Genomic DNA, 23,016 nt, shown 5'->3' with positions numbered 1-23,016 from the left:
TAAGAATACTATGCACTTAGACTCACATTTTTTCTACTTCCTAATAGACTTCGTTGTGGATAATTACATCTAACTACTGTTAATAAGAATATAGACGCTTTAATCAATCCATCTTAAACATACTTGTATATTGTGTGGTTCTCTGAATATTATGTGAATATTCCTGTCCGATTGCAGATTGTTGGAGATGAACCTGATGTCAGCGCCGCAGGTGGCGGATGCTATCCTCGGCAACGCGATGTTTACGCACTACGACCGCGCGCACGTGGCGCAGCTGTGCGAGAAGGCCGGCCTGCTGCAGCGCGCGCTCGAGCACTACACGGACCTCTACGATATCAAGCGCGCCGTGGTGAGTACCCGACCTACTATCATCTCGCCATCTACACCACTTCACGCATACACACATCCCTCTACTGGGGGGGAGGAGGTCAGGAAAAATTTCACTCAATGCCCCCTAGAAATTCTTGTGGTTGATTCTTGATCAATTCACCACAAAGGACCAACTGATCTAGCTTTACCTAATTTTGTCACTTCTTACTGGCATTATTCCATTTGCTTACCATTCCACTATCATCCATTAAAAATACCCCCTACTTAGTGAAGTACTTAGTGGTATACATAGTGATGTATATCACCACTTTCTCATCATACTAACACACCCCTCCATATCACTTTATCATATAAATCACTTGTACTTGACTTGTGATGAAGTGTCTCATATGTGTTTTGGTAATTCATGAATAAATGTATTTGACAACTATCACTACATTCTTACCTTATCATAAACATCACAAACATTATCTCACTCACTTATTAATATTTCAATTGTAGTAAAAAAGATAAAAAATTGGTTCATTGCCCTTATCAATAATAAAACATATTTTAGAATAGTTTTCTTACAGTTTCTATAAATTCACAGGTTCACACCCACCTGCTCTCTGCTGACTGGCTGGTCACATACTTTGGGAGCTTATCAGTGGAAGACTCCCTTGAGTGCTTGAAGGCAATGCTCCAAGCCAACATCCGACAGAATCTGCAGATCTGTGTCCAAATTGCCACCAAATACCATGAACAGCTTACCACCAAGGCACTCATTGAGCTGTTTGAGAGCTTCAAGACTTATGAGGGTCTATTCTACTTCCTTGGATCAATTGTTAACTTCAGCCAGGATTCTGAAGTTCACTTCAAATACATTCAGGTTAGTAAAGTATACAGGGTTAGTTGTAATGACTATAACAAGCTGAAACCCAGTGATAATATTCATGACACAGAAAACTTTTTCTAACTTGTGTTCTACAAAAATTGTAGCAAAACAAGGTGTTTTAATTTAAAAATTACTAAACTGATTTGGCTAAAATTTTTATGTGTCCAATCTAAATGTATATCTTTTCAAATAAAGAATTTTCGATATCAGTTTATAACTGATGGAATTAAGAGTGAACAAAAAAAAAAATAACCAAATTAAAAAAGGAGGAGGCCTTTTTTGGAGGTGGTGGAAAAGCTACTATTACTACTATTCGACTATGAATATGGAAAATAATTTTTGAAACCTCATACTGTATCTATGACATAATTATGCAGTAGAAAAAAATTCTGCAAGTGTATTGTTATTGGTCTGGGGTTTTTTTTATATATTATAAGAATTTAAGAATTTTATTAATTATTTAGTATCCATACTTCTAACCATAATCTAGTCAAACAAGCAATTTATTAATTATACAAACAAGAGCTATTTATTAATTATATTTTTTTAGTACGCCAGAGGGCGCCTCTGACATCCCACCTAATAATTATTTTTGTACAGGCCGCCTGCAAGACTGGCCAGATCAAGGAAGTGGAGCGTATCTGTCGCGAGTCTAATTGCTACAACGCGGAGCGCGTAAAGAATTTCCTCAAAGAGGCCAAGTTGCCTGATCAACTGCCATTGATAATTGTGTGCGATCGGTTCGACTTCGTCCATGATCTCGTACTTTACCTGTACAGGAACAGTCTGCAAAAGTACATTGAGATATATGTACAGAAGGTAAGGTTGTGTCTCTAGGACATTGGACCTTTTTCTTATTTTGGAAATATACAATTCAATTTTATTTTAAAGAAATTTCACTATTTAGAATCATTACTATTACTTAAAACTATACTATATTACAATAATATTAATATGCTTATGTCTATAAAAATTACTGCTGGCTCAGAATCACCAAAGTCTATTTTGATGGGTGTAATAAATCACATGTAATTATACTCTTATAATGTAACCCAAACAGTCCCCTAAATAGTAAAAGACATATATTCTAGGTGAACCCATCTCGCCTGCCTGTGGTTGTCGGTGGTCTTCTGGATGTGGACTGTGCTGAGGATATCATTAAGAACCTGATTTTGGTAGTACGTGGACAGTTCTCCACTGACGAACTTGTTGCCGAAGTCGAAAAGAGAAATAGGTCAGTTGATAATGCTATTTTTCTGATATTATTATACATTGCAAAATTGTATGAAATTTTGTATGTAAGTGGACCAAGTTCTAAATTTAAACCAGATACCATTTTTTCTATTTCACATCATGAGCAAAGCCTTAGATTACCATTATTGGTTTATTTTTTTATTTTTGACGATTTTCCTGGCACAACCTATTTAATTTTTGCCTACATCATAGTGTTTATCGCCATCTATAGATACTGCAGCATAAACATCTCGGAATACTCTGTGGTCTATGGTAAACAAGCTATTACCTGTGAGAATTAATGTATTTTTTCTTATTTCATAAACTGCAGTAGACATCTTACTTTTTAAACAGAAAGTCAAGTATACTTACGTTTTTATCAACCTTTTCAGATTAAAACTTCTTTTACCATGGTTGGAGACTCGCGTGCACGAAGGATGTACAGAGCCGGCCACGCATAATGCACTCGCTAAAATTTACATAGATTCTAACAATAACCCAGAACGATTCCTCAAAGAGAACCAATGGTAAGATAATTTGATTTATTTTATTTATTAAACAGTGCTATTTTCCGCGCTTAGCCTCTCATTTGGGCCGTTGTGCGTATGAGTCGTGGCTAGTACAGCCAACCTAGCTCCGCTCAGAAGCGCAGAAGCTTCCTAGGATCTTCACAGGCCTCATGGAGCTACCTCACTGTTCCAAGGATTTCTAAATGTTGATGGGCCACAGCCTCACATTCCAGGATTACGTGAGCAGCTGTTTCTTCGGCGTCGAAACAACCTCGACATAGAGGGCTGTCTCATACACATAATATAATAATCATTAATATATAATGGTCATTTTATTATATTAGTTATTATTTATATATAGTTGGAATAATGAGGACAAATCATGAAGCTAGGGCTACTAGTGTCATGATTAATAGGATTGTTTGTGATGCGGCAGGTATGACTCGCGCGTGGTGGGCCGCTACTGCGAGAAGCGCGACCCGCACCTGGCGTGCGTGGCGTACGAGCGCGGCCAGTGCGACCGCGAGCTCATCGCTGTCTGCAACGACAACTCGCTCTTCAAGACGCAGGCGCGCTACCTCGTGCGCCGCCGCGACCAGGACCTCTGGCTCGACGTGCTCAACGAGGACAACCCCTACAAGCGGCAACTCATCGACCAGGTGCTATTTCTCATAAAATAGGTCATAGATCTCTCCCCCCCCCCCTTTTTCCAAACAGCCAGGCTTGTCTAACCGGTTATCGACGGTTTAGTTGAAAAGTCTTGAGAACCTTTGGGTCACTACTGTTTCTGCCACTAAATATCTCCATAAATACCTATGTTTCGATCTGAGGGATGGATGGGTGTGAAATTATAGGGTATAAAGGCATAACGCCATAGTCCCCAGGGATGACGATTTATGAGGGGTTATAGTGGCATATTAGCATACTTGATGATATCCATAGTCCTGTTCATACCTATTGGTAATAATTACTACTTTTAATCAAGTGTAATGTATACTTGTTTGTAATTTTATTAAATAAATAATATTAACAAAAAAATAAACTACAAAAGATAATAAATATATTTTGTAACACAAGAACTGTTAATGTTTATACATAATATGGAATTCCACTTTTTCACAGGTGGTTCAAACAGCTCTCTCTGAAACCCAAGACCCAGAAGATATATCTGTAACAGTGAAGGCATTCATGACTGCAGATTTACCAAATGAACTGATTGAGTTACTCGAAAAGATTGTTCTCGACAACTCTGTATTTTCAGACCACAGGAATTTGCAGAATTTGCTTATACTGACAGGTGAGTTTGCTTATCACTCACGTCACATATACACAATAAATTTGATGATAAAGATTTCAATAAAAAAAATAAGATTACCCCATAAATGCATTAATACTAGAGGTGGTATGAACACTGTCATTAGTTTGATTTGTACTAATTTTTAAACTATTCAAAAAGGGCTTCATAGACAACAAGACAATTCAACTTATTCAATATTGGTCCTTATACTTACAGCAATAAAGGCGGATCGCACACGTGTAATGGAATATATCAACCGACTGGACAACTACGATGCGCCAGACATCGCTAACATTGCTATAAATAATGAACTCTATGAAGAAGCATTTGCTATATTCAAGAAGTTTGATGTCAACACCTCTGCCATTCAGGTAATTTTCTTTTTTTCAGAAGAAATTTTAATTACATTCAAATTTTTTCCCACAAGTTACCCTTTTACACAGTAATTTTGCTGTAGTTGAGATAGTAAATTTAAATTAATATTATAAAAAGGTTTTTTTTTTGTAACTTGAACTAATTTAAAAGAATTCCTTCAATGGGCTGTATTTTTATTAAAAAAATGCGAAGCTTGGGCCAATATATATAAAAAATTGCCACTACCTTGCCTTATTCTCTAAAGTAATGAAAACAATAACAGGTGTTGATCGAGCAAGTGAAAGACCTGGAGCGTGCGTACGAGTTCGCCGAGCGGTGCAATGAGCCGGGCGTGTGGTCGCAGCTAGCGAAGGCGCAGCTGCAACAAGGGCTTGTGAAGGAAGCCATCGACTCGTACATCAAGGCAGACGACCCCTCCGCCTACATGGACGTGGTCGCTACCGCCACCAAACAGCAATCCTGGGAGGACCTCGTGCGGTACTTGCAGGTACGTTGCAAAGACATACTGCCTTTCAAAAAATAAATGTAGAAGAAGCTAATAAGTCTATTTATATCAAACACTGAGCTTTTTGTAGCATGAGTATTCTATTTCTGCATACGGTAATGAATATAGACATATGCATATGGATTTGTATATTTTTTATCAATCAAAATTGATTATTTTTAAACTATACATATTGGACAGACATTTTATAACCTTATTTTTACAAACAGATGGCCCGTAAAAAGGCGCGCGAGTCGTACATTGAATCAGAATTGATATACGCGTACGCCCGGACTGGCCGCCTTGCCGACCTCGAAGAGTTCATCTCGGGGCCCAACCACGCGGATATACAGAAAATTGGAGACCGGTGCTTCGACGACAAGATGTACAACGCCGCTAAACTGTTGTACAATAATGTCAGCAACTTCGCAAGACTTGCCATCACACTCGTACACCTCAAGGAATTCCAAGGTATGCAACAATTTCGTAGTCTATGCCATTCTCCCTCCGAACTTGTACATGTAGGTACTAAATTTCATAAAGACAGGTTTATAACAGACAGCTATTAAGACACCAAGAGGTATTAAACAACCACTTTCACATTTATAATATTGGTATAAATATAGTATTCTATGTGATTTGTGCTAAAGAATGTTTATTGATAAAAAAAATACTAATTTTTTTTTAAACTAGTTTCGCCTGACCAGGATATGATAATTAAAAAGTATAAATTGCGGTATATCCTTCTCTATCTGAAATACTGTTATTTATGATGATTGATGATGATTGCTATTAAAGTGCTAAGATGTGACATGCAACCAAACTCGCTACTCCATTTATAATATTAATAAAAATTAGTTTATTGTCAGTATTAGCCTCTGTAAATCGTTTTTCACCACAATTTATATTAGGTAAGCAAAATGTATGTAATAGTAAGTTCAGATTAAAAATCAAATGCATTCACTTTTAATTTTTAATGGACAATAACGTTATACCGATACCATGGATGTTCACGCAAAATGAAAAGAAAAGCCTATTAAATTAATTTCTCCTTCGTTGGTCGGTTACAGGCGCGGTGGATAGCGCTCGCAAGGCAAACTCAACCCGCACATGGAAGGAAGTTTGCTTCGCGTGCGTGGACGCCGGAGAGTTCCGGCTCGCACAAATGTGTGGTCTCCACATCGTCGTACACGCGGACGAACTTGAGGACCTCATAAACTACTACCAGGTGAAGATATGATTTTTATTATTCCTTCCAAATGTTTACATTTTAATAGTAAAAAAAAATACAAGTTTTAGATTACACTGATTAAAAAATGGACGGCCATTTCGTTTTGTGGCTAGGTCTTGATAATTTTTAAGTATATTTTACTCGATTCCTTTAAATTAGAAATAAAAGTCCATTACACTAAAAAATTTGTTGATTAATCAAATTTATATTTTTTACTAACATAAATGGAAATTAACCTGAAGCGATTTCATACGGTTATATAAAATAGTACCTGCTTTCTTAATTTTCTTGCCAACAATCAATTATTTATTTGCATAAACATAAATATAGTTATAAATTTGAAGTTATAAAATATATAGTGCGCTATGTTCCCATTGCCTGCAATCATCGGAAACAAACTTAAATAAGTGTTCTTATTCTTACGAAAGTTTAAACCTTTAAAATTTAATTTTAATCTAGATGTCCTTAGATTTAATTATATTATTAGTCCATTTTTGTAAGATATAGTGTATTTGTAACAGGATCGAGGTCACTTCGACGAACTGATCAGTTTATTGGAGGCAGCGCTCGGCCTGGAGCGAGCACACATGGGTATGTTCACCGAGTTGGCCATCCTCTACTCCAAGTACAAGCCCGCCAAGATGAGGGAACATCTCGAACTTTTCTGGTCACGAGTCAATATACCTAAGGTGAGATGTACTAAATGGTATTATTGAAATATGTAATAAAAATTATAATTTGAAATTATGGAATGTGTTGATTAGAAAATTATGTGTAGGTATATATATTATTACAATAACACAAATTAAATTACAGTTATAATAATTTTACTTGAACATTTAACATTGTATACACAAATTAGGAATGATTTTTGTTTTCCATTTGTTTATTTGGTCCCCATAAGTAGCGCAGAGTTGAAACTACAGTTTTTAGAACTATTTAATTTAAAATTTATACACAAGTATAAGTTTGTTAAAAATTATATAAATAATTCAAATTATGATCATTGAAGTCTTTTTGTCATTAATTGACTTGAATATAATTTTAAATGTTTAATCAAATATTGTACAGGTGTTACGCGCCGCGGAACATGCGCACCTATGGTCCGAGCTGGTGTTCTTGTACGATAAATATGAGGAGTACGACAACGCCGCACTCACTATGATGCAACACCCCACCGAGGCATGGCGTGAAGGACACTTTAAAGACATTATTACCAAGGTAAACATTACGTTTCTCATCACTTTCATATTACAAGACAATATTTTGAACATAATCATGTATAGAGGTTTAGAAAGATATAATTTTAATTCTCGTTGCTAGGTAATTTTTTTTTTTAATATCTTGTGTTAGGTTAATTCAATAACACAAAGTAGCATAATTTTTGTCCTATACTCTATTTGATTGTATATACTATATTTTCTTTAATATTTGACATGAATATGGTTCATTTACTTAAGTATGAAAGTCTGTAGTTCTTGATCTCTTTTTTTTATCTACTTACACAACAAATTAATAGTGTCAAGTGAAAAAGCCTACATTAATCAATCTTAGATTTATTATATCTTCACTGTGTATTTGAGACTGTTAAATACACAGTAATATAATGTTACTAATATAACCAGGTGGCGAACATGGAACTGTACTACAAAGCGATCCAATTCTACCTCGACTACAAACCATTACTTCTAAATGACCTCCTGCTGGTGCTGGCACCGCGTATGGACCATACTCGCGCCGTCAACTTCTTCACCAAAGCTGGTCATTTACAACTCGTGAAAGCGTATCTCAGATCCGTACAGAGTCTCAACAACAAGGCTGTCAATGAGGCACTCAATTCATTACTTATTGATGAAGAAGATTATCAGGTTAGTTTCTTAACTTATGTAGTTTGTTTTTCACATGTATTTTTAATACACAACGTGAATTCTATAAATTTGTATAATTACAGCAGTTATAAGCGATAAAGTTACATAATAATGTTAATATTATAATATACTTCTTTTTATACAAAAAGAATTTCTAAATTTATCGATATAAATTCGATGGAAGTACCCTAGAATTTACCTAATCCGTTATGTATAGGGTATCTATTGTGGGTTACGTATCTATATCCACTTCTATAGTCCATCTAAGTCATAACTTGAATCAACTGATAGAATTTAATGACTGTCATTTGTCTATATTTCTTATTTTACAGGGCCTACGAACGTCAATAGATGCATTTGACAATTTCGATACAATCGCATTAGCGCAACAACTTGAGAAACATGAACTCACTGAATTTAGAAGAATCGCCGCCTATCTATACAAAGGTATATTCAACGTATATTTTTCCAAATTGTGCGTACACATCTCAATGGGTAGTGATTTATTAAATCATAATAAAATCATTTTTAATATCTCTTTAACTTACATAATAATACATTAATTTACATAATAACTTTACAAATAGACGAATTGTTTTTTTTTTCGTGTTTCGTTTCTTTGGGCGAAATGAAATTTTACTATATATTTAAAAAACATACACTTACTCAGAGCCTCTTTATAAACACTGGACATGCTGTCCCTTCCTAGTATTTGCAGTAGTGTAAATGTATACATTGTGTGGAACTTATAACTAATAATGGCATGATTACAGGCAACAACAGATGGAAGCAGAGTGTGGAATTGTGTAAGAAGGACGCTCTGTACGCGGATGCGATGGAATATGCGTCTGAATCACGTCAACCTGAAGTGGCAGAAGAACTACTCAACTGGTTCCTGGAGAGAGATAACTACGAGTGCTTCTCCGCGTGCCTCTACCAGGTAACGGATGTGTGGAATATTCATGCGTAAAGAAATGATTGATGACCTAGTGAGGTATATTTGGATTGAGATACAAGCATAAGCTTGCATTTGTATATCTTTGTATAAATATTTCTCACTTACTTTCTCATATAAATGAGAATAATTTGTGAGGAAAGTGGGTATGAATGGTCGGATATTTTTCGATATTGTACTCGGAATTAAGTCAACTTCTTTTGACATACTTACAAGTAGATTCCGATTATAACTCAAATATTACCATTCTTAGCCATTTTTAAGCTTCTGTATTCTTGGGTGATTGTGCCAGTCTTATAAGTTTTCATATAAGATTTAGACATATTTATTTTGTTCTTTGATAAAAAAAAAAAAAATTTAAATCAAACTGTAGACCCGCATGAATGGATTCAATTTTGTATGATGTTTATAGAATATTTGTTATTATTATTTACAGTGTTACGATCTCCTTAAACCCGACGTTGTAATCGAGTTAGCGTGGAGGCATAACATCATGGACTTTGCAATGCCATTCCTTATTCAGGTAAGTGTCGCCAACTATACTGTTATGTATAAAATTTAATCAAAATCATTCCAATATATATATATATATATATATATATATATATATATATATATATATATATATATATATATATATATATATATAAATATATGATACATACCACATTCACACACACAAATACATGCTATCATTACGAGACCTTCCAATAATGCGACGTTAATACTATATCTCCGGGGGAACGGGATTGTTAGTAATGGAGACTAAAAATCCCATTGCTAGCAATATACCCAACCAGGTCGACCTCTTCGCGGTTCCCCCTGGAAACTATCATGGTTAATTCCTGATGAATTCATCATGATGGGCTAACTGGCCTGTTTTCATTCTCATCTATCATCCTTCAATGGTGCTCCGCCAGCGTATCGCGTAAGCGCAGGCGGGGTTACCATTTCATTTTCATCAATTCAAAAAAAAAATACTATATCTCCATTGATTAATAATAAACACAAAAATTAAATAACATAATTGATTCATGGAACTATAACAGAGTTACATTTTCTTTTTTTTTTATTAATATTTTTACCACAGACTGTTCGAGAGCTAACGACAAAGGTCGAGAAGCTCGAGGAAGCAGACGCGAAGCGCAGCACAGAGAGTGCGGAACACGAAGCCAAACCTGCCATGATTATGGAGCCACAGCTTATGCTTACAGCAGGTAATTTATAAATATGTTTATATTAGGAAAGCTTGTAAAAATGAATGTATCTTTATCATTCAATGACTCTGAAATGACTAAAACTTACTATGCGTTCGAGTAGATCATATATTTTTTATTCTAATTCATGCAACAATGGGCGAATTACTTGTTATATAGGTAGTAAATAATGAAACATGCATAGGACATTTTTTATATTTTAATATGTATAGGTAAATAGAAAAGGAAACCACATCACATGATTTAATATATAAGTTAGAAAATATTTCACAAGTTTGTTGTAGTTAGACTACAACTGTTTTGCTTATAAAAATAAATTTCAAATTTTATTATATTTATTAAGTACCAACAATCTCTAGTTTCAATAATATTTTGTTCTTATGAAGCTTTCATTCTTGAAAAAAGACTAACTCTAGCTGCTTGTTATTATCGCAGGTCCATCGATGGCTTACCCCGGCGTGCCGGCGCAAGCGTCCCCATACGCGTACGCGGCGCAGGCGCCTTCACCCGCGCCCTACCACGGCTACGGCATGTAGGGAACCGCCTCCCCTCATGCCTGGGGGAACTACGCTCACTTCTGAGCCTCCGCACCCTCGCACCACCGCGTGCCGCCACCCGTCCTTCACCCGTCGACACCCACTACCACCAGTCTTCATCACTCGGGGACCGGCGGACGGGTTGCGGCCGCTCGCGGTCACGTCGCTCCTGAACTCTTTGCACTTGTGACTCCCCATTTTCGTGACCGTATATACTTTGTTTAGGTGTGCTTACATGGGTCATTCTTTTAATAATAATAGCCCGTCCATCTGCTGGAGGTAACTAATATTATGTTACTCTATTTAACTCGGTATTAGTGTGACAGTATCCATAGCAACAAGTGATATGTTTACATAACGATAAATTATTTTATGTTGTTGTGGTTTTGTGTCTTCACAAATGTTGCCCAAGATCTAGCATTTTTAATTATTTATAAAGAAGCACCTTAAGTGTTTTGTTTCTTTTCTGGTCGAGGCCTAACATTCGAGTTAGTATTTTGGATTTAATATATTTGTAAAAAAGTATTATAAATGTAGTCGCAGGTGCATAGAGATAAATGAGGAAATTTAGCCATTTCGGCTATATATGGAATGAAAATTGTTAGCGTGTACAAATTATATTAATATATATAGAATGCTATGTAACTCTCACGACTAAAAGTGCTTTATTTTTATCAGGAGTGAGAGTGATCTAGAGAAATTTAATTATCATGCCTTTAAAACAATTAGCGGAATAGTTCCAAAGGGGTAAAATTCTCTACACAATAATATGATTGTGTAAAATTGTTTATGTCCAAACTTATGCCCCGTTGGATACATATTTCATTGCTAATTATTGTGGAATATGAAATGCATACAAGCTGATTACATCCATCTATTTATGTTTTTATAGCTATAACTCTAAAAAGTGATGCATGAACATGTGCTACCACCGTAAGTGTACATTGTAATGCGTGCATTCATTCTATATCGGCATTTCTGTATACTCCTAAAACAATAACTTAAAATACTAATAAAAATTATATTGTAAAATATTATAATATGTAGTGAGTGCATTCGTTTGTGCGCATTTCTAGTTTTGTGAATTTAGTGCAACAGCTGCGACCAAATTTGTTAGATTTGCCGTCGGAGCTTAGTTCTGCAGGTAAATCAATAGAAAAATACATTTTTGTAGATAGTTGTTGTACGTCGCAATAAATTATATCGATGAAAAGAAAAAAAAATAATTGTAATAATTACTGTAATGGTACTTGATTTATTATCACTATTATATAGAGTTACTCATTTCTTTTTGTAAAATAATGAATGAGTCATATTTGTTATTTTTATACAAGAAATACTAGATACTGGTTTATAACAATATATTGGTTTGATGATACAGGCCTAGTCTGACGGTACATTAAGATACAGTGCAGTAAATTGGTACTACTCGTGTTTTACACTAACATGTTCCAGCCAATGCAAAATATAAATGGAAATCAACCAACGAAAATATGTAAATTTTACTACAAGTTGTCAAGTTATATGTATATAATGCTTACGATGTAGATGTCGGCACGGCCAGTTGAAATTAATCGAAATTATCACACCGGATTATTCGAGTTTACTTTAATAATAAATGAATATGTTCTAGGTATATTTTAGATATAGTTTAGGTGGAATAGTTAGCGGTACGATGTTATTTTTCCAAGTAATGTATTGGCGTGTGCAATGATTTGTAACAATCACGCGTGTTGCTTACGTTGCGTTAATGTATTATCACATTGATTGATGCCTTCATTAGATGATTAAGGTACAATTATTATGTATTGGCAGGCGTTTTGGGGCACTCTCGTATTTTATATTGTTTTTTAATTATTATTAGTACGGTTATTTTTTTTTAACAATAATGACATCCCCATAAATGCCTCGTCAGCATAATGTAGTCCAGCCGACTCCATGCAGCGTTACACTGGTGTAACATTGTGATTGCGAGCCGTTATGTTAATAAAATAATAATCATTGATGTTAAATGATTCATTCAAATCATTCCTATCATTAACAATATTGTTACAAGTTTCTCTTTCTTTCGTAATAAATATAACAAATAATAACGTAAAAAGCAAAAGTTCATTGTTTATTATTAGCATTGTATTTATTCATGTATGATACTGTTTCCCTGAATTTTATTATAGTAAGATTATATTATATGAATAAATTATGACTTGTGTTTGTTTTCTGCATTAATGATACCATCAGTCGTAAATATTCTGATCTTGCACCATCACTACATATTGATCAGTGATTTTTTTTTAAATGGATGATAATGGATTTGGCACTCCGCCTGCGCTATCGGTGTACATTGAGGTGTGAAATGAAATGATTAGGGACCACGTGGAGGTCGACCTGATGGAGTATATTGCTAGAAATGGAACTGGTAGTCCGCGTTACTAACAATCTCCCCTTCAATATTATAAATTGGATAACCGATAATTAATATATCTGTTATTGGGCCAATATGTTTTTATATATTCTACCTACAATATATAGTTTTGTTAAATATTACCCACCCTTATTAATAAGGCCTAATATAGACATCACAGAATATTATATACATATTGGAACGTATACGTCAGTAGACTATTTATTAGCTTCAAAATAGTATTTACTCCTCTTTATTCCCGCTTATACTTCTATAAATTATAATCTATTTCGTCGACATACTAGGTGGTCCTAACCAACATCATTCATTCGTGCTTGTTTAATTTTTACCATGATTTTCTTATTGCTCGATAAATATATGCCAAACAACAATGCTGGCAATTAAATAGCAATAGTTAGAACTAATATACAATAATTTCAATTTTTTCAATGGTTTTTTTTTTTGTGAGATGATAATGGAATGGTAACTCCGGCTGCGCTATCGGCATACGATGGCAGGACACTAGTGAGAGATAATAAGTGAGCATGAAAGCAGGTCATCGTGATAAATTCCACAAGAATCCACAAAGGTTTCTATTTTATATTGCTAGAAATGGAGCTAGTAAATCCCTATTACTAACAATTCCTTTCCCTCCTAAATGGTATGTTAAGAAGAGGTAGGTCGATTAGCAAGTGATCAGCAATAAAAGTTAATATTGCCGCAGCACTAAGTTTTATTGAATTAACATTTTTCAATTATCAATTATCGAAAATAACTGCAAGGTCTGTCAATTTGCAGAAGAATTTATTTCTTGCATAAATAACGCTAAAATAGTGTAATTAAACTAGTCAAGATGCAAGAAAACGAAAAAAATTTAAAGATCAGTAGAATCAAATGATTATATATCGAGTAGAATCTCGCTCTAATCCTGTGCTCTGATCTGTGAATATGTCGAAAATTTTCTACTAATCTACTACTGTCAATTGTCATTGCTGTCAACTGTTAGAAGTGAATTAATTCATTCAATGAGTAATTGCACGTTTTCTTTGTTTTTTATCGATTTAATTAATAATTATCATTTATATATATCACTATAATGACATACAAACGTAAGAAATATCACCACGGGGATACTCATCTCAAGAAACGTTGGAGAGTGCGCAACAGAAAAAAGGATTTGGATCAGATTGACGTAGATTTGAAAGAAGGTAAGGCAGCTTGTCAAATCCGACACATGGTTAAAATAATTATTAAGGTTATCTTACTGTGTTTATATTTGTATTATTAAATTTGCAAATAGTAATTTTTTTAAGCTCTAATATCTTTCTGTATATTATGCAAAACATTTCATATATTTTTAGTAAGGCAATTATCCATGATATAATTTTCAGAAAACGCTGAGAAATTACTCAACCAGAATGTGGATCTAGACTTACCTGGTGCAGCGCAACACTACTGCTTACATTGTGCTCGGTACTTTATCGACGAGCAAGCCCTTAACGAGCATTTTAAGACAAAAGTACATAAGCGGAGATTAAAGGCTTTGGAGTTAGAGCCTTACAGCATTGAGGAGTCAGAAAGGGCAGCTGGTCTTGGTAGTTTCAAGTTACCCACCAAAAGAAAAATTGTGTCCCAAAACTCTAATAAGTCTGACATAGTCGATAGAGACGGTGATATTGTTTTGGAAGAAGAAAGTCCCAATAAAAAGAAGAAACCTGATGAAAATGCTACGTAATCCTGTTATTAATTTTGCCATTAAATTGTGGGATTGCAAATTTATATCTGCAAGAAATTCTGCTCTATTTATAAATGGAAGTAAAGCAACAGAAAACTTTGTCTATGTAATTCCCTATATTGATTTTCAACATGATATCAAACAGAAAGAATTAATTCAAGAGCAGTTATTGAAACGAAAATTAAATATTGATTTAAATAAATTAGAGAGTCTCTGGTCAATTTATCAAGAACTCAAACAAAGAAAGTTTGAGTATGAGAAGAAAAGGGAAGAAGTATCAAGAGAATTAGGAAAAATGATAAAAAATGATCCTGAAAATATTCTTACAAAAAAACTTAAAATTCAAGTAAACCTTTTAAAAGATAATATAAAAAAGCTCAAAGAACCTCTGTGGTTTGCTGAAGAGGCTGCAATAGTTGAAATACTGAAACTTCCCAATAATCTGCATTCTCGAACACCAGATGGTGAAAATAGAGTTTTGTATACTCACCTTTCACCTCCAAAAATACAAAAAGATCATTTAGTAATAGGAAAAGACCTTGGCCTTATTGAATTAATAAAAAATGAAAATTATTATTTGAAAGGAACAGCAGCCATATTTGAACTTGGAGCTAAGTTTTACTTCAACAATATATTGAGGAAGAATAATTTCCATCAATTTTCAAATCCAGACTTTGTGAAAAGTCTGATTGTTGAAGGATGTGGTATTGACCATACAAATCCAAACTCTTCCTTTATACTACATCATAATGAAAATTCCAAAGTAAATATAGATAGTCGGTTGCATTTAACAGGGGGAGCATCTCTGTGTTCCTTTTTTGCTTATTACACTAAGAACATATTACATCCTAAGAGTTTACCACTAAGATACTTTACTATGGGTCGACAATATACACCGTCATCTTTTGAAGAAGACAGCTTGTTCCATGTGAGTCAGTCATCAGTAGTGGAGATATTTTGTGCTACTAGAAATGAGAAAGATTTAAGTGTTTTACTTGATGATTTAATTGAAATATTGAAATCAGCATATTCTCAGTTGGGCTATCATTTTAGACTATCTATTGTAACTGCAGATCAGTTACACACATGGGAATCTTTAAGGCTAATCATTGAGATGTATTCTACTTCTCAGCAGACTTATGTGGAGATTGGAAATATATCAGTCTCTGAAGATTATATAAGTAAGAGACTTATGCTGACTTATGTTGAAAATAAAGAAAGCCATTTCCCTCATATATTGTCTGGTACAGTATTAAATGTACCAAAGTTTTTGGCTTGTGTTTTAGAACAAGATAATGATTTCTCTTTACCTAAAGAATTTACTGTTGACAAATGGAAAATATAGAAAGTTATATGATTATATAATTATAATTATCATTGAAACAAACCTAATGTCCTGTTAGTAACACCTAAAGTGGTGAAATAGTATTTTTTTTTATCATCATAGTATCATTTGATGATCAAACCATAGATAATGGAAAATGCTTTTTTTCTATAGGTTATACTTTAGAAAATTTTCTGCTGCTAAAACGTTGAATATAAACTAAACAAAAACAATTTATTTATTGTAAATATAGGTTTTACATAAACTACTTTGCTTTTATAATTTATTAAATCATTATGAAATTACTACCATATTTACAAGTTCATTCTTAAATTTTGTTTATTCAAAAAATGATAATATAAGAATACTGAAATATAAATTTTGCTTTACTAGTTAGAAGGTTGTAAGCATACATACTGTGTTCATATGCACCTTTAAAATATCAATTGTGTATCTAAATGTAATTGTAAAAGTGGTAGTAATATCAAATATAAAAATTATTAATTTTAGCATCACATTCACTTATAAACTATACTGGAACTTGGTGGTTTCCCATTCTGGGTTGAGTAGATCATCTGATGATTTTAAATCGATTTCTACTATATCCATTTTGCCACTCTTTGTTACAAGCACTAATGTATGTGTTCTGCAAAAATAGACAAAAAAATTAAATACTAGCTTACCTAGTAAATGTTGATTTGTTTCCAATCGCTACTTACTGGACCAATTTTTTCAGACTAAAAACTATTGTCTCAAATAGGCGAGAACAGTACTCATAAATTTTATTAAAATTTGGTTAAACATTTTCGGAGACTGGTGTGAACAAATATTGTAGCACAGAATATGAAGAGTAATGTGATATAATGTGCATACCAAAACATTAAGTATTAGAGTGTTCATACCTTGTTCCATATCTTCCTCTTGGTATGGATACAAATATAGAACTCAATTCCTTATACGAGTCTGGCCGACGCTTCTCCAGAAGTTGGTCTGGTAGATGCCTGTAAAAAGTAAATGAGTTCTGGGTATAACGGATGTATAAACCGAGAATATAATAGAAGAAATAATATGATACTAATAATAACATCGTTACAGCCAGTATTACTTTATTTTTATATTTGTGGGAAATATAGATTTACAGCCGTGTGGTCCTGGCATAGAATAAACTAAACCCTTTTTTCCCGTGAGTGTCGCAAGAGATGTCTAAAGGAATTTACGAGTCGAATTTATCACGAGTCTAACTGCGGTTGCCAACCAGCCTGTCAAGTCTGATAATTACTGGCAGTCCCCTTGTGGGATAATGAATAATGTATTATTATTTTTAATAGAATCCTCAATTTTTAATATCCTTAAGGTTTATGAAGCACGTGACTTTACATATTTAATTAAATTTTATACTTTATATATAAATTTTAAATACTTGATGAATTAGAATTAAGTGAACTCACCTTTGGTCAGATTTCAAAAATTTTATAAGTTCGTTCACGAGTTCATCTTTCATAGTAAGTTTGTTGAATTTATTGCATATTTCTTGCATTACATTTTTGCCGCCTTCGACTTTTTTCAGGGGGGTACGCGGCAAACAATTACCGAATCCTTCACATTTACTTCTGTGTTCCGTTAGTGTACATGTACTGTTGTTGTAGGCTTGAATCAGAGGTGACTTTCTAAAAGTATAAAAAAAAAAAAATATTAGTCTTCTATTACGAATTATTCTATCGAAGTTTTAATTTTTAAATAATAGACTATATATATATATTGTTATTATTATATTATTGGATGGCATTGGATACGTTTGTAGTAGCCACCCATGTCGGTTGCATGGCTGTATTTCGTGAGATATAGCAGTTAAACTAGCAGAGACATAACGTTTTAGTCCTCGGGAATGGTTATTCCTGAGGGGAAACCATTGGTGTTACATTTATTCCTTCACCTTGATCCTCACCTTCTTTGCTGTTTCCAATTGCATAAAAAGAATATGCTATTAGTTTAATTATCAATAGGCATTAGGAATTTAATTTTATTAGCTATTTCGCTTACACAAAATCTTCAACAGTAACGAACAAGAAGTCGTTGCATTCTTTAAAATAAGATTTCGTTGACTCAATATATTCCTTGGTTGGCGCTTCACATTTTATATAGTCCGATACGACCTTCCCTCGGCCTGAAAATGTTAGTAATTACAAATGTTAATGTTTTCATATATATGTTATGTACCTATGCGAGATGTTTCGCTAGAATATCTACGTATGTAAGTACGGGTATTTATTTTTACACTAAGTTCTTTGCGAATGTACGACGTATTTAAAGATAATGAAAACTGATGTTTACGATTTTGTTCCTAATATCGACAATTGAATGTTCTCAGCGTAGGAAGCTCAACATTTTTCTATTGAATCAAAAGAAAAAACTCAAAATAAAACAACATTTTGAGATATATTTCTAATTTCAGTGGTAGAACACTTAAAAGTATAATAAAATTTAAGCTGCACTTTAGCTTGTTATACTTGTTTTTACGCGTATGTGTGTGTATGTGTGTATATATATATATATATATATATATATATATATATATATATATATATATATATATATATATATATATATATATATATATATATATATATATATATATATATTATAGTAATAATAAAACAAATCTAACTTTGACTATTTAGCTTTGTCGATCCAGGAAGGTTGAGGAGCACTCCAATTTTTTTCCGTAAAGGTGAAACCGCCAACCAAGTCCCACCAGCTTCCAGGTCACGCCCTGTATTGTTTAAAAGCCATTGGAAATTATAGATATAATTGAAATTGTACTTAGTGTAATAGTTTTTTTTTATTACGACGTTCTATTTACATTGGGCTTTATTGGAATTTGAGTAATTTAGGATATTGTTTAATTGAGAATTTTTTGCGATTTTTCTCTTTACGTCGCGACTGCGGGAATGTACTTCGTTTACTTACTAGGAGATGGTGATTCGAATCTCATAGAAGCAAACGATCGGAAGGTTTTTACTAAGTGATATTTTTGATACCAATAAAAAAAATATGATTTAAAATTTTAATATTTATTTAAAAATAAGATTCTGGAATACATAATGGCATATGAATTGTAAAATATAAGATTTTTATGTAAAATATAAAAATTCCGTGTCACGACATTCATTTACGTTTTTTCGTAAATTGTAAGATATTTCAACTTGATAGATATGATATTTTTTATTTCGGTAAAAAATGGATCTAACAGGTGGCGTTAGGGGGCAAAACAACGATTGTCGAATCAAGTAGTTCGAAAATGATAAATGATAATTGAACCTGCAACAACATTGGGGTCGTCGCTCCAAACAGCCATCTTGTCCGCTGGTCTGTCATAAAACTCGTCTCGATTTGAAGCCAATATAAAACTATAGTCGCTGTCCTCATCGACTACGCCGTTGTACGTGAATAAAATACACATTTTCCTGAAAATATTAAATATTCATTGATTATAGGAGATAGAGCAATATCAAGCTGAAGTGGAAATGTACAGCACAAAGACGACAGCTGATAGGGATGAAAGGTTCTTGAGTGGCAATTTCATACAGGCAAACGTAGTGTAGGACGGCCCCCATTAGATGGAACGACGATTTAAATGCATTACAGGAAGTCAGTGGATGCAGGTGACCTGGGATCGTTCCTTAAGGTAGTCTGTGATGATGATAGAATATCTCTTATCAGCCTATATGTTTTTTTATCATAGAACAAAAGAAAGAATTTGAAATTTTACTATTTTATATACACGATATGTCACGACCGTTACTTATAAAAAAAGATTATAGTTCTTATTTATTATTTTCCACCGATTTCAAAAAAGGAATGGGTAAAATCTAAAATAACCTAAATTTAAAAAAATCTCATTTATTTTTTATGTTTGTTACTCTATAATTTCATAATTTATAAACCGATTTGATCTTTTCTGTGAAATTTGTGAAAGGATATACTTTCTGATTGGTCCTATAGAAATTTTACGAAAATCGGTTAAGTAATTTAGTTGTTAATGTTTTTTTTTAACCAAATCATTAGCGTATTTCAGATTGTTTTCCAAGGGGCCTGCAATGACCTGCGGATTAAGGTTAGATTAGATAAGACATTGAGATTAGATTCAAAAGTACAAACTCTTGATTCCAATCTATTGCCAATGACAATTTTATACTGCATTCATGAAACAACAGTTACGAATTAGGCTATAATTGGGATCAGTTCACAATAGTCTGCACTGGCAAATTATACGAATATGCATCGATCAGAACAATATGGAACCATTATGTCGTTAATATTGCAATTAGAGAGTACGAAATGTTTCAATTTGAATATCGCTTTATTAGAAATTATTTCAAGAGCAACCTTACTGTGCCTTTAAAAAAGGTAAGTATATATTCTAAGACATGTCTTTGTGAAGTTACGCTCGCATCTTGGGGGACCAGACGATTTTGCGGTAGGCACGGCCCAGCCACCCTCTAAATACGCCTATGAACAAAATCTTAAATTATTTCTGTGTACGATCTGAACGGTTTCATACTGAGATGTTATGTATTTTTTACAAGGTATTTTGTATTTCAAGAAATCGAATTCAATACAAAAGACACATAGCATTAAAATTACCTTAATTTTATTAAGTGGATGTTGTCTAATCCCAAATGGTGGCGAGTCGAGCGATAGTCCCAACAGATAGCGGGGAGGTACTCGAGTACCTATAGGTATTATATTGGTAAACTAAAGAAGAAAAATAATTAGGTTATTGAAGTCAATTACATAACATTACTAAATATAATCTCTAGTTATTATTTAATTTAAATAACGGGTGTTGGTATCTTGACTTATGATATATTGCAAAGTCCACAGTAGTACAAAACTTGCTAACTTGATTATCTTTAGTATGTTGATAACGAGAAACGTGTAGGCAAGTATATATAATTCTTATTCAAATATACTAGTAATGCCCGCGACCTTGTTTGCAATGCAACAAATCACAGAAGTATGAGTCAGATTCAGGCTTCGTACTATAAAGCGATTTGTAATTAAAAAAGGGTAGCTCTCAATACGATGGTACTTTTTTGTACAAACGGTCAGAATTGAGCAATATGCATGCTTGGCTTTAATTAAATAATAAATTACAAAATACCATCTTTTTTTATGCAAATTGGAATGACAAACAAGCTGCAATACACCCTAGTGCAATTAGTCATGATGGACAAACTGACCTGCTTTTATTGACACCTATCATCCCTCACTGGTGCCCCGCCAGCATATACCGTTAGCGCAGGTGGGGTGACCATTTCATTATCACCCATTAAAAAAAACCCTTTAAAGCGAAACATAATTGTTTCACGGTAGAAATACGAATGGAACAGAGGATCGTATCTCGTGTGTATTTATAATACAAAATACAAAATATTTTTCATGACATATTTGAAATATAAAAAAATATAGTTAGGTATTAAGTAATGTAAATAGAATAGAACTAATCCAGCGCAGCTTATTAATCAGTAGAAGAAAAAAATCCTTTTATTAATATAAGATTTTTATGTATATTGTTAGACAAACAGCCTCTTATTTATTTTTCTTTAATTTTCGCGTTTAAACACATATTTTAAATATACTTATCAAGACTCAACGCGACGAAAATTGCAGGTAAATTAATCCTACATACCTAATTTTTATTACCGACGTTTTGATGTGGATTGTAGCACATACACGACAGAAGTAAGCGGCGTTTTCGTCTAGTTGCGTCTTCGTTTGACACTCCGCTCAGTCTCTTCGGTTACCCTCACATTGTTAGTATTATTGTCTAAATCCACCTTACATACCGTACTCACCGTATCTACACTACTTTAAAATAAATTATCGCCTGTTTTAACTATATTAATCACTGGGTTCTATGCTGTTGAAAGCCTATATCCATCTTTATTATTGATTTTTTTTTTATTTCAATTGCTTCATGTACTATCCGAGGATAAAAATAACGCTCGGTTGATAGAAGTACTATTTACCTGCAATTTTTGTCATTTTAAGTCCGATTTACCTGTAACTGACAACCACAACGGCGTTTAGGGGAAGCGATGTGGAGATCGACCTAAGGTGAGTAATAATAAGTGATAATGGCATTGAACCCCGCCTGCGTTAATGAGGGATGATATGTGAGAATGAAATGTCTGTTATAATATAGGTCTACCCCTATAAGGGGGATTTTGCCAGTAGTCGCCATGATTGGCATCTCTCGATCATTAAGTTTCCTTAGTCTCCTCTTACGACACCCACAGGAAAAAAGGGATGGTTCATTCTATGCCGGGATTACACGGCAAAAAGTAATCGTGTTTATTAAATACTAATTTATAGATAGATAATCAAACTACGTAAGTAGATGCTATTCTTTATCTGTGGAAAAAAACAATGTGCATAGGTAACTTTTTGGTGGCAACAATCACACATGGCATTTATGTCCTACCTGAATGTTTTTTATTCATAAACTGCAATTTAAGCTATTTAACACAATGACGTGCACTAATTTCTACTTTCAATCAACACCTTCAACGCAAATTATAGGAATAGGTTTAAAATCATAAAACAAATTCTATGAATAGATAAGGCAGTGATGACAACTGTCT

At 33.6% G+C, this 23,016-nt stretch overlaps 4 protein-coding genes across 9 annotated transcripts in view; 3 read left to right on the top strand and 1 right to left on the bottom strand.

Annotated features, from left to right (window-relative positions):
* Positions 1-13,112, top strand: part of LOC113515193 (clathrin heavy chain) — a 29,700-nt gene extending 16,588 nt beyond the window's left edge. The window contains exons 11-29 of the mRNA XM_052896128.1: positions 178-349; positions 920-1,198; positions 1,805-2,023; positions 2,296-2,438; positions 2,830-2,964; positions 3,383-3,605; positions 4,069-4,243; positions 4,460-4,614; positions 4,881-5,105; positions 5,333-5,573; positions 6,173-6,330; positions 6,855-7,022; positions 7,405-7,554; positions 7,959-8,201; positions 8,534-8,648; positions 8,975-9,141; positions 9,593-9,679; positions 10,247-10,373; positions 10,809-13,112. Of these exons, the coding sequence (XP_052752088.1) occupies positions 178-349; positions 920-1,198; positions 1,805-2,023; positions 2,296-2,438; positions 2,830-2,964; positions 3,383-3,605; positions 4,069-4,243; positions 4,460-4,614; positions 4,881-5,105; positions 5,333-5,573; positions 6,173-6,330; positions 6,855-7,022; positions 7,405-7,554; positions 7,959-8,201; positions 8,534-8,648; positions 8,975-9,141; positions 9,593-9,679; positions 10,247-10,373; positions 10,809-10,909 (3,283 nt within the window). The 3' untranslated portion in view covers positions 10,910-13,112. The remainder of the gene's footprint in view (positions 1-177; positions 350-919; positions 1,199-1,804; positions 2,024-2,295; positions 2,439-2,829; positions 2,965-3,382; positions 3,606-4,068; positions 4,244-4,459; positions 4,615-4,880; positions 5,106-5,332; positions 5,574-6,172; positions 6,331-6,854; positions 7,023-7,404; positions 7,555-7,958; positions 8,202-8,533; positions 8,649-8,974; positions 9,142-9,592; positions 9,680-10,246; positions 10,374-10,808) is intronic.
* Positions 13,113-14,287: 1,175 nt separating this feature from the next.
* Positions 14,288-15,045, top strand: LOC113515024 (zinc finger protein 593 homolog). The gene is made up of 2 exons (XM_026899148.3): positions 14,288-14,518; positions 14,702-15,045. The coding sequence occupies exons 1-2, from the start codon at positions 14,407-14,409 to the stop codon at positions 15,043-15,045; spliced, it is 456 nt and encodes a 151-aa protein (XP_026754949.2). The 5' UTR covers positions 14,288-14,406.
* Positions 15,034-16,637, top strand: LOC113515023 (serine--tRNA synthetase-like protein Slimp). Its single transcript, XM_026899147.2, has one exon. It carries the CDS (start codon positions 15,035-15,037, stop codon positions 16,388-16,390), a length of 1,356 nt encoding a protein of 451 aa, XP_026754948.2. The 5' UTR covers position 15,034; the 3' UTR covers positions 16,391-16,637.
* On the bottom strand, positions 16,585-23,010 carry LOC113515022 (transport and Golgi organization protein 2). 6 transcript variants are annotated; one of them, XM_026899146.3, is made up of 8 exons: positions 22,857-23,010; positions 21,014-21,124; positions 19,688-19,833; positions 19,035-19,139; positions 18,410-18,533; positions 17,818-18,036; positions 17,272-17,370; positions 16,585-17,015 (listed from the first exon to the last, which is right to left on the bottom strand). In XM_026899146.3, exons 3-8 carry the CDS (start codon positions 19,827-19,829, stop codon positions 16,892-16,894), a joined length of 813 nt encoding a protein of 270 aa, XP_026754947.2. In that variant the 5' UTR covers positions 19,830-19,833; positions 21,014-21,124; positions 22,857-23,010; the 3' UTR covers positions 16,585-16,891. The 6 variants fall into 6 exon arrangements, with proteins under 6 accessions (XP_026754947.2, XP_052752091.1, XP_031764331.2 ...); XM_052896131.1 differs by having other exon boundaries at positions 21,014-21,102; positions 22,857-22,998; XM_031908471.2 differs by lacking the exon at positions 22,857-23,010 and adding an exon at positions 22,062-22,359.
* Between the last annotated feature and the right edge of the window lie 6 nt (positions 23,011-23,016).

This window comes from Galleria mellonella, unplaced genomic scaffold (assembly GCF_026898425.1).
Source record: "Galleria mellonella isolate WM207_F2 unplaced genomic scaffold, CSIRO_AGI_GalMel_v1 utg312, whole genome shotgun sequence".
Lineage (NCBI taxonomy): Eukaryota > Metazoa > Arthropoda > Insecta > Lepidoptera > Pyralidae > Galleria > Galleria mellonella.
The sequence above is the reverse complement of the archived record's forward strand: the minus strand, read 5'-3'. Positions and strand labels throughout refer to the sequence as shown.

Bases quoted from the DNA above. Each gene is read 5' to 3' on its own strand.
- LOC113515023 (XM_026899147.2), top strand. From the start codon at position 15,035: ATGCTACGTAATCCTGTTATTAATTTTGCCATTAAATTGTGGGATTGC.
- LOC113515024 (XM_026899148.3), top strand. From the start codon at position 14,407: ATGACATACAAACGTAAGAAATATCACCACGGGGATACTCATCTCAAG. The intron at 14,519-14,701 runs GTAAGGCAGCTT...TATAATTTTCAG, and splicing joins TGACGTAGATTTGAAAGAAG to AAAACGCTGAGAAATTACTC.
- LOC113515022 (XM_026899146.3), bottom strand. From the start codon at position 19,829: ATGTGTATTTTATTCACGTACAACGGCGTAGTCGATGAGGACAGCGAC. The intron at 18,037-18,409 runs GTAAGCGAAATA...TTATACTTTTAG, and splicing joins GTTACTGTTGAAGATTTTGT to AAAGTCACCTCTGATTCAAG. The intron at 17,371-17,817 runs GTGAGTTCACTT...TACTTTTTACAG, and splicing joins TTTTTGAAATCTGACCAAAG to GCATCTACCAGACCAACTTC.